Source organism: Melanotaenia boesemani, chromosome 21, assembly GCF_017639745.1.
Source record: "Melanotaenia boesemani isolate fMelBoe1 chromosome 21, fMelBoe1.pri, whole genome shotgun sequence".
Classification (NCBI taxonomy): domain Eukaryota; kingdom Metazoa; phylum Chordata; class Actinopteri; order Atheriniformes; family Melanotaeniidae; genus Melanotaenia; species Melanotaenia boesemani.
This window is the reverse complement of record NC_055702.1, coordinates 12,988,507-13,001,161: the sequence shown is the minus strand read 5'-3', so window position 1 is coordinate 13,001,161 and position 12,655 is coordinate 12,988,507. Positions and strand designations below refer to the sequence as shown.

The 12,655-nt window shown below is 40.3% G+C and overlaps 1 protein-coding gene across 1 annotated transcript; it reads right to left on the bottom strand.

Annotated features, from left to right (window-relative positions):
• Positions 1 to 565: 565 nt before the first annotated feature.
• Positions 566 to 12,302, bottom strand: med1 (mediator complex subunit 1). Its single transcript, XM_041974133.1, has 16 exons — positions 12,144 to 12,302; positions 10,737 to 10,843; positions 9,668 to 9,746; positions 9,365 to 9,419; positions 8,828 to 8,960; positions 8,584 to 8,612; positions 8,391 to 8,462; positions 8,207 to 8,281; positions 7,688 to 7,851; positions 7,269 to 7,380; positions 6,980 to 7,104; positions 6,745 to 6,872; positions 6,116 to 6,317; positions 5,924 to 6,019; positions 5,104 to 5,209; positions 566 to 5,025 (listed from the first exon to the last, which is right to left on the bottom strand). Exons 1-16 carry the CDS (start codon positions 12,262 to 12,264, stop codon positions 1,197 to 1,199), a joined length of 5,433 nt encoding a protein of 1,810 aa, XP_041830067.1. The 5' UTR covers positions 12,265 to 12,302; the 3' UTR covers positions 566 to 1,196.
• Between the last annotated feature and the right edge of the window lie 353 nt (positions 12,303 to 12,655).

The window sequence follows — 12,655 nt, the reverse complement described above, 5'->3', positions numbered from 1 at the left end:
TTAATTTCTTGAAAAATGCTAAATAAGCTGATTTTTAAAAGCATTTTAAGACCAAAAAAACAGTCTTTCAGGTGTTCTTATCATGTGCTTTTATGCTGCAAGTACATTCAAACGTTCAGATTTAATTTGAAACAGTATCATTACTGGTATTCAGAGCTGTCACTTTTATTAAGTTTTCATTTTGTCCTCTGAGATGTACCATGTTTTTTTTTTTTTTTTTGTCCCAACTTATTTGTTTTGTGTAATTTTTGGTATTTGTTTCTCCTATTTCTCCAGTCCTGAGTAGTTACACCATGACTTCATAAATCAGCTTTCTTGATAACTGTAAATAAAGATGTGAAAATCCATTTAACCTTGAAGAATTTCCTCTGACGATGTGTAACTCATTACAGTCAGTACATTGCTGCCATCTAGTGTAGACAAACCTATCAAATGTACCATTTACTTCTTTTCTTTCCCAGATAATCAAGCTCAACAGCTACAAGAATTCTCTTGCTGATCTTGCCTGATAACTTGTAGTTGTGATCAGGTCTGTTAGATACAGAAACATGATAGCAAATTTCCAGAAGTTAAATGTTTATTTTGAGCTTCTAAAATGCTACAGAAAAAAACCAAAACAAACAAAAAACATCATCATCAGTATTTAGTTATACAAATTTAAACATTAACAGGTCAGTGTTGTAAAATCTACTGAGTTTTATCCAAAAAGGCAAATAAACACTGTACCTTTTCTTGCTTTACAATACCTATTTATGCTTTTTTTTGACAACATACAATATATGTGGCAATCAGACGTGCACTTTGCATGATATATTAAATAAAACATTACAAACTTATACTGACAGTAAAAACTTTTGACATGACAGAAAATACAAAACTTATGTCCACTTCTCAGAAAATATACTGTTTAAAGCCACTTTTGCAGACAAGCTGTAGAAATTCGGTACTCTTAAGTGGCTTTATATTTGTAAAAGCTACTGTCATAGAACTGCCAACCCATTCATGACATTATACAATGATACTCAGTTACAGTAAAATCTAACATTAAAATACAGCTTTATCGGGTCACACAGAACCACAACGTTCTTCTATCCAGTTCCAATTTATTCTGAGTTCAATAAATAGAGGTTAACTTTGTATGTTAAAAGCCATGTGTTAAAATCTGACGACAAAAATATAAAAGAAACTTTTATATTTTAAAGGTTACCAGTAAGGGCGGAGTCCATGAGATCGTCATCCTCATTTCTCATATACATTGGACTGGACCGGGATTGACGTTCTGAGCCGAGCATGGAGAGTGATGAATCTGAGGCTGAGATGGGAGACCGTGACCAACTGTCTGCTTTTATTGGATGTGAAGACGACCCCATGGACATAGAAGACTTCTTTTTCTCCTTCTCCCTGTCCCGTTCTCGGTCTCTGTCCCTCTCCCGCTCTCTCTCTTTCTGCTTTTTCTTTTCCTTCTTATGTTTTTTGTGTTTTTCCCCTGAACTGAGGGAAATGGAGCTCATGTAGTCTTGAGGAGGAAGAGGGCGCACAGTTTGGTCGTCATCTGAACTAGGGCTGTTCTGGTGTGACTTCTCTGCTACTGAGCTGCTACCCGATTCACTCTCGCTGTCGTGGTTGAGCGGTGTGTATCCTGGTGAGCGGCTGTGGCTGGGGGAGGACCGGTCATGCTTGGGTGTAGAGCCACTAAAGAGGGGGGATGCTTTGAGGCTAGGAATTTGTGGACGCATGGGGTCATTAGAACCTTCTCCCGCTTTCTGAAGGGTCACTTTAGCCTTGATGCTTGGTGAACCACCATCTGGTTTGCTAATGATAATTTTGGCCAATGCAGTTCCACCTGTTTTTGAGTCCATCATTTTTTTATCCCCAATATTTCCTACCGAAACCAAAACTTTTGCTTTTGCCTCCTTATCAGACTTTTCCCGTTTATATTCTCCGCCTTGGGAGGATGAGGAATGCTTGGAAGGACCCATGTTTGAAGATCCACTCGACACATTTCCAGGACCACCAGGAGCAGATGCTGAACCACCTCCCCCAACTGGTGGCCCTACCTCACAACCATCCTCCCCAACTCCACCTCCACCTACACTCTTCAGCTTGTCTATAACTGCTGTTAAAGAGGGTTTTTTGTTTCTACTAGGAGACTTCCCTTTGGCATTAGGGTTATTTGTATTGTTCTGTCCAGACCCACCACTTCCTCCACTGCCTCCACCACTTCCTCCACCTGTCCCTCCTCCCCCTCCACTTCCACCTCCTCCACTCCCGTACTGAGACTGGGAGCCTCCTGAGAAGCTCATGGAACCAGAGGATGTGGAGGAGCTGGAAGATGAAGAGGAAGACGTGGAACTAGAGGAAGAGCCTCCACCAACTGGCTTCTGAGAGCTCAAACCTCCTCCAGAGGAAGACTTAGATCCACTAGAGCTGCCACCTCCTGAGCCCATTGGAGATTTAGCCTTGGAAGAAGGAGGGGTTCCTGGAACTTGGGACTGCTGCATTTTCAGTGGGGAGGACAATTTGTCACTAGAGCTGCTGGAACGGGAATGGGAAGGGGAAATATTAGGCTTTATGTTGGGATTCATAAGTGACCCAGGAGGCTTGCCCCCCTGAGGCTTAATTTTATTACCACTTCCAACTCCTGCTCCAGAACCTCCAGGCCCAGACAGCCCATGTTTAGTTATTGGGGAGGATCCTGGTTTGCCAACACCAATGCCTTGAGAGGAGCCTTTTGACTGGGATGGCCCACTTCCACTTCCTCCACTCCCTGGCTTGGAGCTGTTACCTTGTGTCATTGAACCTTCTTTGGACTTGATCTTCCCAGAGGAAGATGAGTGTGAATGGTGGCTTTTGCTGCTACTGGTTCCACCTGAACCTCCTGTGCTGCTAGTGGCTGAGCTGCTGGAGGTGTATCCACCATGGGATGTTGTTTTTCCCCCAGTAATGGTGCCTTTTGGGATCTGAATGGTGATTTTGGGAATTGGAGGTGTGGCACCTCCAGGGGGAGTTTGTGAGCGCCCTGAACTACCAGGGGATTTGGAGCCTCCTCCACTTACGCTTCCTCCAGAACCTGAACCCCCACTAGGAGGCGTATATGGCCGCCCTCCTGAGCTGTGAGAGGGGGACTTGCCATCAGGATCTAGCTTTTTGCGTTTGGGAGGTTTATCTTTAGACTTCCCCTCACTGGATGGAGTTCTGCTTCTTTTGACTTGTTTTCCCTCCACTGAGCTGCTTCCCATTCCCATCCCAGAACTGCTCCCCCCACAGCCACCATTCTCATCCTTTGGCCGCATGAGTCCTTGCTGTTGTTTTACTTTGGGTTCTGCACTTTTAAAATCAGTACATGCACCAAGTCCCATCATGATGGGGCTCTGGGACCCTCCACCTGGTGCGTCTCCCAAATCAGGAGCTTGCCCTAGAAGGGGTTTACCAGAGCCTCCAAAAACCAACCCCATATCGAAAGGGTCTTTAAGTGAGGGTTCTGGGGTGCTCTGTCCATGTGGGGTAGGATTCTGAGGTGTTCCAGATGGAGTATTCTGCTGGCTACTTCCCCCAAATCCCTTGACTAGGTCCAAGTCTCCATCAGCACTTGGAGAACTGTCATCAAAGTAGCTCTGGGAGAAACCGTGGCCTGAGGTCAGAAGATCAGGGTTGAAGTCGGAAGCATCAGGAAAGAAGTTTGTGGAAGAAGAGTCACTGGTAGGAGTGGCAGCAGTTGCAGCTGCCTCAGCAATCAGGTCAGCAGCATCTGTAAAGGGGTTTTCATTACTATTGGTATTAAAAATATCTGCTGAGTCAAACACTGCACTACCCTGACCAGAACTTGATGAATCACGGATGGGAGTACCTAGGGGGCCTCCATCCTCCCCACCACTGCCCATAGGGTGCTGCCCATGGTTTCCGCTGCTGCCTTTACCAGTTTGTTCAGGTAAATCTTGCAAGATTTCTGTGATATCTGGGCCAATGCTATCAGAGCTGGAGAGGCGGACCATACGAGGTGGAACAGCACCTGGTGGTGGTTGTTGCTGAGACTGAACATGAGATTGTGAATAAGGCATGTTGGAGCCTGGGGGTGGTGTTCCACATTGGCTAGGTGCAGGAGTGATGCTATGAGGTGTATCGAGGCCATCCCCAGTTAGGTTAACATCGAAGATAGAATTTTGAGATGCATCCACGTCCATAGAAAGGAGCTCGCGATGAAAATCATCCTCATGGGTAACTGAATGGTGCTGGTGATGCTGTGGTATGGAGGATGCTTGTTGTGATTTCATACCCATACCACCACTTCCACCACCTGCACTTGCTCCAGGCAGAACTCCACCCTTTTCAGTTCCCCGGGGACGCTTCTTCTTTCCCTTTGCGTTACTTCCTGAGCAAGCTCCAGCCATGCTATCTGTCCGTGGGGAGCCGGAGGAATTCTGTCTCTCCAACGGACTAGAACCATAGAGTGCAGCAAAATCCTGTGTGGGGTTGTCTTTCAAAAGGTTCATCAACATAGGATGATTCTTTGTGTTGCTGGCAGGGGAGGATGTTGGGGGTGGGGTTTGATGGGGTTGTGGTGCATTCTGTGAACTGGGACTAGAACCCACACTTCCAGTTATCTGTAATAAACTTGTCAATATGGGATTCTGGGTAACTTTGTTGTAGTCATCTGAATGGCCTTGACCTTGCTGCTGTTGCTGCAACTGTTGCTGACCAGCCACCCCTCCTGGGGTGAGACACTCCCCTTGAGATTGCCTCCCTGTACGAGACATTTCAAACAAAGAAGAGATTGGACCTGCAAAATTAGGGCCCCCAGGGGGTCCTCCAGCAGTAGGTGTGTTGCTGCCTGTGAGTCCAGGCAGTCCTGTTGGGTTGGCTCCATCTCCTGCTACCATGTTATAGGTGGGACTACCAGAGGGTGGCAGATTATTCTTAACCATGGTTTCCACTGTCTGTGCGATTAATGAGAGAGCAGGCGTGTCAGCTTGGATGGTCTCAGCTTTCCTTCGAATGGCCCGCATAGTTACAGGAATGGACATGCATCTACAAAAGTTTGGAAACAATTACCATTAAAAATATACTATTCACATTTATAAACTCAAGAAGAATCAGCATTCTCACCTCTGGACCACTTTGGTAATAAATTCATCAGTACAGATCAGAGCATCTGACAGTCCTTTGTACAACTGGCAGGACACCTGTCTGGAGTCAATAACCTCCATCACCACTAGAGTAAAAAGATAAGTTAGAAATCAGGATTTACCATTTTGCAATCAACCAATATCTTGACTGATATCACAATTTCTCAATGATGTACCAAAAAATAATCAATAACATCTATACATAAACTGCCAGTATTGGCATAGTATCCAAAGTGTTTCTACAAAACCAAAACTGTTGTTTGGTTGCATTCAATGACGTAACCTAATAACCAGTTAAAACAAGTTCTTTTAAGACTAATATTTATGCTACATTTATAGGAGCTTGTATTTTGCAACACTTTCCAAAGTGTCACAATAAAGGCAGTCTATTGGCAGAATTGTTTTAGAATATACTCTCCTCATCCCTGTCTTATTGTAATAATTTGCTATTACAATAACTAAAATGGGACAAATCGAACACTGGCTCTACAGTGAGCCTTTCCTGGTTTACATGCACACTTTAGTCTGGGGGAGGTAAGGAGTGTTCACATGATTGCAATTGCTGATTCTAGACATGATTACACTGTTAACATTGGGCTTGTAATAACAATCATGAAACACATTCTTTAATAAAACAATACACTCAATTTCAGGGGTCAGAACCTCCCTTTTTGATAGGTTTTCTTTACATAAAAAAAAATAAGTGGATCAACTTGTAGCTTTGATTAAAAATTTGATTAAATGCAAAAATACCCCAAAATGTGATTAATTAATGGAATTTAGTAAAAGTGAGAGCTCACCACAGACTAACGATTCATTGACAGGGTGCTGGAAAGAGACGCTGAAACTTGAGTCAGTGAGTGGACATACTTCAAACTGCAGAAGGCCTGCACTGTCTGAAGGAAAACACAAAAACATGTTGCAATTGTCAAATGTAGTGTAATACAAACCAAAACCAGACTTCCTATACACATCAGATATGAGATACTTACCTTCTTTGATGGATGTTCGTTTGACACAACTGCCTATCAATGTATTACAGGCTGCCTGGTGGCGAATTATATCCAGCAAGAATGGCACTTGTGCCGGGTGGCCAAAGGGGATCTTGGACACCATCGCTCCTTGAAGAGAGTGACCATCTTGCACCGGGGCGTCACCATTTAGGAAGTAACAATGCTGCTGATCTGGCAAGATCTATGAAAAAAACATAAAAGACGGAAGTTTCATACACAGTTCTTTGTGTAGATTAACAATATAAAATATCTATACAATGGATGTGCTTATCTTGTGAAACCTCAAATTTCATTACAGAATCACAAATTACTTAATTTCCCTGAATTTACTTTTTCTGAATTTGTGCAAAGACAGATTAGATACCAAGAGAAGAAACAGAACAAAGACAAAATTGTAAATAGTATTGTGATAATAGTTTTCTAATAAATATTTCCAGTGGTTTTGATAATGTTGTTTTGAGCTGAAGTAGGTAAGAAAAGTTAATCAACCAACCACAAAATAATCAACAGAGGATGGATGTGGACTGAAATGAAATAATAAATTAAAGGAAATATACAATAGATTAAAAAAAGATTTATGTGAGAAGGTATTGTGTGTGTCAGCTCACAGAGTAAAAGTGCATGTTGTGGAGTGGTGCTGGCAGAGAGCTGTTCTCTTCCAAGAGCTGCAGCTGGCTCTGGACTATCAACTGGTAAAGAGGTGAGAGGCTCGGCAAAGAGTCAAACACTGGAATTGCTGTATAAGAAAAAAAAAAACAAGATTTTTAAATAAAAAACAAGCATAAATTTTTCAGTACTTTTTTATAATGACAACTGAGTACAGTATGCATAAAATAAACTCACAAGTAACGCTGCCCATCCTCTGAATAAAGGATAGTGAGAAAGGCATGGGCCGATTCATCTTGAGGAAAAAACAAGCTGGCAGATCTACACAGTTGGAGTTGGTCACAGTGGAAAAAGAAGGTGTGCTAAAATGCAGAAAAACATAAATGTATCAGCTGTTCTCTACTTGTCCTGATTTGGATACTAAAATAAGACTGAGATAATCCCTTTGTTATGATAAGAAGCAGTGTGTTTATTATTGTTTACTATGATTCCCAAGTACCATGTGATGGTAGGTATATTTTCTTACCCCTTGTTGTCAACCGAGTGGGAACCGGTGATGAGTGGAGTGATTGGGAGCTTATACACTGCAGACGTTCCCTCAATTGTCACAGACACACTGACACCCAAAGAACGTGGCACTGCAATAACAAGCGTCATATACAGAGTCAGGAAACCATTCACACAGGATACTTACAGCCAATCAGCAAATCATATTGCCAGAAGCTGGTGGATTCTTCTTTCTAATTTTCTGTAAATATAGAGGTGTTCTTATATCTTTTATATATTTATTTTTTACTTATTTATATGTGACTATTTATTTCTATCTTCTTTTGTTAAGCCGAGAGACACCTCATAATTTTGTTATGCTAGCATAATGACAATAAAGATCTTGAATCTATCATTCTTCATTTGGACACTTGTCAATGATGTCCTTTAAGCACTTGCCGTTGTTGTCGGTTAGGTTGAGATGTGTCCCTGTTCCCTCCTCAAATATGTCATAAGGAGACACATAACACTGGAGAGAAACCAGATGGCCACCACTCCTGGCTGTCAGCAAGCCCACACTTCCATGAAGAATAGTTTCCACTGTATTAGCATTGGTTGCTAACCTGGAAGACGTAAACAATAATCCTGTTATTGCCAAACAGGGTCATTCACCTATAATCCAAAATTTACAAAACTATTTAATTAAATATACATTTCACAGGCACTAACTTTTAATCATCAATTGTGATACATTTAAATATTGCGATCAGCATAATGACACAGGATTATGTCAATTATAGGGTCCACATTAAGAGAACATTTATATATTATACATTTATTAAATCTGGTTGAATTTACAAGTGGAAGCATCACCACATAACACATTCCAATCTCTTGTCATTTGTAAAAAATAAGTAACTTAAAAATACTGAGAATAGTTAATAAGGTGACACAATGACTACCTTCCTGCAAACTTACCTAAACATGTGCATCATCTTGGTCAGATCAAGCTCTAACGACTGCAGTGCTTTATACATCTTCGTTTTCAGTTTACTGAAACACAGGAATTATTAGAAGAAACTGTCCTTCATGTTCTTGAAGAGATCGATCTAATTTCAAAAACTTTATGTGAACCATTGACAGTGGTAACAAGTCAACTTACTTGTCTCCTGGAAGCTTGTATAAATCAACCAGCCCCTTGAGATGTTTGGAAAATTCTTCAAAGTTTTTTTCCCTTTGTAAGAGAAAAACGTTTCTAACATATGCATACTTTGTTCCTCCAAACAAAAATGACTAAATCTGCATTATTGTTTGTTTTGAAGCGTGAAAGCTTAAATTTTGTAGTGCTTACTGACCTTAGATGCTGAAACAGTTCAGGACAACTCTGTAATCAACAAACCCAGACATTAATTTTACACATCTTCCACGTAAGATGGTGAATGTATTCAAATTAATCAAAAGAACCAGCGATTGCCCACTTTTCTTTTTCTCTGAGAGAATAAAAACATTTGCATAAATTCTTAAATTGGAAAACAAGTTTAAAATCCTAACAATTAACAACTTGATTTAGCTAAAGGAGCTAAATGGAAATTTACTGACCGTAGGGTTTTCTCTCTCATGAGCCACCTTGACATCCACTAACTGGCCACTGCTGTCCAGCTGCACCTCCACATAAAACATGTCTGATGTGATGTAACACTCAGTCCCTGATGGGCTGAGGTGAGAGCCCAACCTGCTCAGACCAGACAACACAAAGAGAGGAAAAAAGCAACACTTTAGAGAAGTTCTTTCTGACATAATTCTGTTGTCGGCCAGAAACCGACCAATCAGAGGATAAGACACGTCAACCATAGTCTCTACTTCCGGAGTGTCATAACTCAAGCGTGAGGGCTGTTTAGCCGAGCGTACAGTGACAGAATTGAGAGCTTGTTGATCACTGCCGCGAGGACATTGGTCCACATATGTGGACACACTGGATACATGGGCTCTCACGAGGGTGATTCTCTGAGTCTATGTAGGGGAAACACTGTTAACACATTTCATCCTTAGTCTTCTTAGGCTTACTTTTTTGGTTATTACTAGCTGAGAGGCAATGAGACATAATGAAAAAATATGAGTTTAAGTTTTGATACTCACATGTTTTGTCGAGCAATGGATTCTAGACGATCTGTCATGGACGGGAGAGATGAGACTGAAAAAAAAGGAGAACAGAAAACTTACAATATAATTATGTTATAAAAATCTGCATGCTGTATATTCACAGGAAAAGACACATTAACGTGCTTTGGTTAATTAATGTTTGCAAGGCAAACTGATTTGCATCATTGAAGTTTCACAATTGATTTCAACCTAAATTAAGCTACACTCCCTCTGTCCAATAAAACAAAGCCATTTCCCTGTTCTTACTTGTGTATCTGTACTTTGAGTCAATGTCCTCACCTTTTAGGGCTCTCTGCAGGGTCTCCAAGCAGCTGAGTAGGAGCTGGTGACCTGCTGCGTTCATCACACCACGTTTCTCCTGGGACACAGTATGATAAAAAAAATATATAAATAAGAAAGAAATGAGAAAAAAAATGTCCTTCATGAACAGCATGTGATATTCAGATTTATTTTACATTGGCTGAGTCGCCAAAACTGGTTTGACATTTAAATGTTGGACTATTTAGTGAAAATAATAACGGAAATAAATGTCACCACTGCACTTCACTTCTAAAATAAAAACTGTCTATATGTTTATGTGCTTAAAGGCTACAAATTTACACTGAACATGTAGGTACATGGGTTGTAGGTTTCTGATAAGACCCGCTGAAAAACTGCAAGTACATACATAGAGGAATGGCACTACTGTGGAACTTTCTTCCTTAAATTACTGTACAAAATAGCTTCTAGGACTTGGTCAGCCTCGTTTTTCAGTCATGAAAATGCGTAGTTGACGTGTAATACACAATCACGCCACTAGGGGGAGCCTCTAACTGTCTAATATCGGACATCATAGTTCAGGGGTGCCCAAGTCCGGTCCTCGAGATCTACCATCCTGCAACTTTTAGATGCAACCCTTCTCCAACACACCTGAATCAAATGACAGGCATCTGCAGAGCTGAATGACATGCAGATGACATCTGATTCAAGCGTGTTGGAGAAGGGCTGCATCTAAAATTTGCAGGATGGTAGACCTCGAGGACCGAACTCGGGAACCCCAGTCATAGTTGCAAGACTGGTAAGAAATATTTGACCACCTGCCAAACTGAGGGTTGAGTTCAGAAACACTTTGGTATGAGGCTTTTTAAAGGCCTCTGACTTATTTGTTTGCTTTGGTTGTTTGGCTCTCTATGTGACACTAATGCTAACCTGACAGAATCAAGAACAATTTTTTGGTAATTGCTAACCATGTAATGAACTAGTGTACCCTGCCTCTCGCCTGAAAGCACCTGGGATAGGCTCTGGCCGCTTGCGACCCACATAAGACTAAGCAGGTATTTAGAAAAATGGATTGATGGATGTTTCTCACCATGGCCTGACGCACAACCTTGCAGGTTTCTTGCCATGGTCGGGAAGCATTGTGTTTGGCATGAAGCTTCTCCAGTAGAGAAGCCATGCGACTCTGCTTCTCTGTTTCTTAGAAATAAAAAAAAAGATATAATATATTTTAGAAAACAGTTAAATAATGTAATGCACTCACACATATAGTTCTATTTAATACATCTAATAGCCTCACTGGAACTCCAACAGATTCTTTCTAATCTTGGATTTTTTTTTTTTTTAGAAAATACACCAACTAAAAATTCATTTTGATCTGTATGCAGGCCTTTGCACAACTCACTTTCACTTCAAATTCAACTAATATTAATTCAATGCTAATAAACTGTGCTTGCATGTAACAACAGTGGTTTCAAAGATATTAGACTACTACAACAAAACTGTAACAGTGTTCGATTATCTTCAATTATCTTAGAAAATTGGTACCTTTAAAAATTTTAGGATAAAAGCTGTGTATGTATCCTTCATTATGACAAGTGTATTACACTGTCTGTGTGTATATATATATATATATATATATATATATATATATATATATATATATATATATATACACACACATGTATATATATATATATATATATATATATATATATATATATATATATATATTCCATACATGTATACATAACTTGGCCAAAAGGCAGATATGATCAGTCAAACTGTGACAGCTCACATTTCATATTTGTTTTCTCCGGGGCAAACACAAAACATTACAGTCAAGGTTTCTCCTACTTGTGATCTAGATTAACAAGTCTTTATTTTTCTTTATTATATGTCCCGCATATCTGTTGTAGGATGTGATCTGTCTATGGGGTTAACTATAAAAAATGATTGGTTATTATGTGCATCAGTCACATTACGTCCTGAAAATGTAGAAACACACACCACAAGCGACTGTCAGAGAGAATTACAAATCACATTTTGAGCTGTTGACTGTTTCATATTGAGTGTCATAACTTATTTCGTATTGCGAAGATGGCCCAAATAACAGTCATTGTTTAATACCACAAATATCTTAAACTAGTGTGGTGCAACATTTCTCTTCAGAGACCTTTGTGTGTTTGTACAAAGTTTAGGTTAGCAAGTTGCTTACGTTAGCCATTAGCTCACAGAGGTGCTACCTTACTAAAAACAACACTGTGTTAAATACAATATTCTGGTGTTTCATCAGTTACTATGTTTACGTACGGCTGAATAATACCTGAATTCTACGAAAGTTTGTAAGAATTTTCAAAAAGCAGTCAATAGTGTTACACAGTCGGCTAACTAACTGTTAGCAAGCCTTCGCTTCAGTCGACTCATCCAGCACTTTCGATAAATTTAAATTTTTTTTCTAAAAAAGCCTAATATACTAAAGCATAAAAATGTGGCATACCTGTAGCCTCTTCGGGTTTTACCCGATTTTCGAGAGTCTGATTTCCTCCTTGCTGAACCGAAATAGAAAGTTCTCTGGCTGGACTGCCGCTCTGCAGCGTTACACCAGGCCCCGTCGCCATTGTCCCCCCGCTTCGAGTCCCCCTCTTCCCCACACGGGCTTCCGTACTGTACACACTCCTCTCAAGCAGACAACAGACTTCAGATGATTTGACTCGTATGAGTTTCCGTCTCATAAATCGCTAATGAGATTAATATGTATTTTTTTTTACTAATCACAGTAATGTATCTAATTTAAACGGACATTTATTAAAACGTGGTTTAAACCGTTATTTATTTGATTTCATATTTTAATAATTGTTTAATTAATCAATTAATCGAGAAACAACACTTTCGTTTCTTTCTAACAAAACAAAGCTTTGCTTCTCAGCTTGACGTTAACCACAGTGGCTCTATGAATACTCCAGATGGCGTACTACTGCAAGTAAATGATTTATGTTTTGCCAAAAGCAA

Excerpts from the sequence above, each read along its gene's own strand:
- med1 (XM_041974133.1), bottom strand. The coding sequence starts at position 12,264 with ATGGCGACGGGGCCTGGTGTAACGCTGCAGAGCGGCAGTCCAGCCAGA. Across the intron at positions 8,282-8,390 it reads TACAAGCTTCCAGGAGACAA|TAAACTGAAAACGAAGATGT; the intron begins GTAAGTTGACTT and ends CCTGTGTTTCAG. Across the intron at positions 7,381-7,687 it reads CAACCTAACCGACAACAACG|TGCCACGTTCTTTGGGTGTC; the intron begins GCAAGTGCTTAA and ends TTGTTATTGCAG.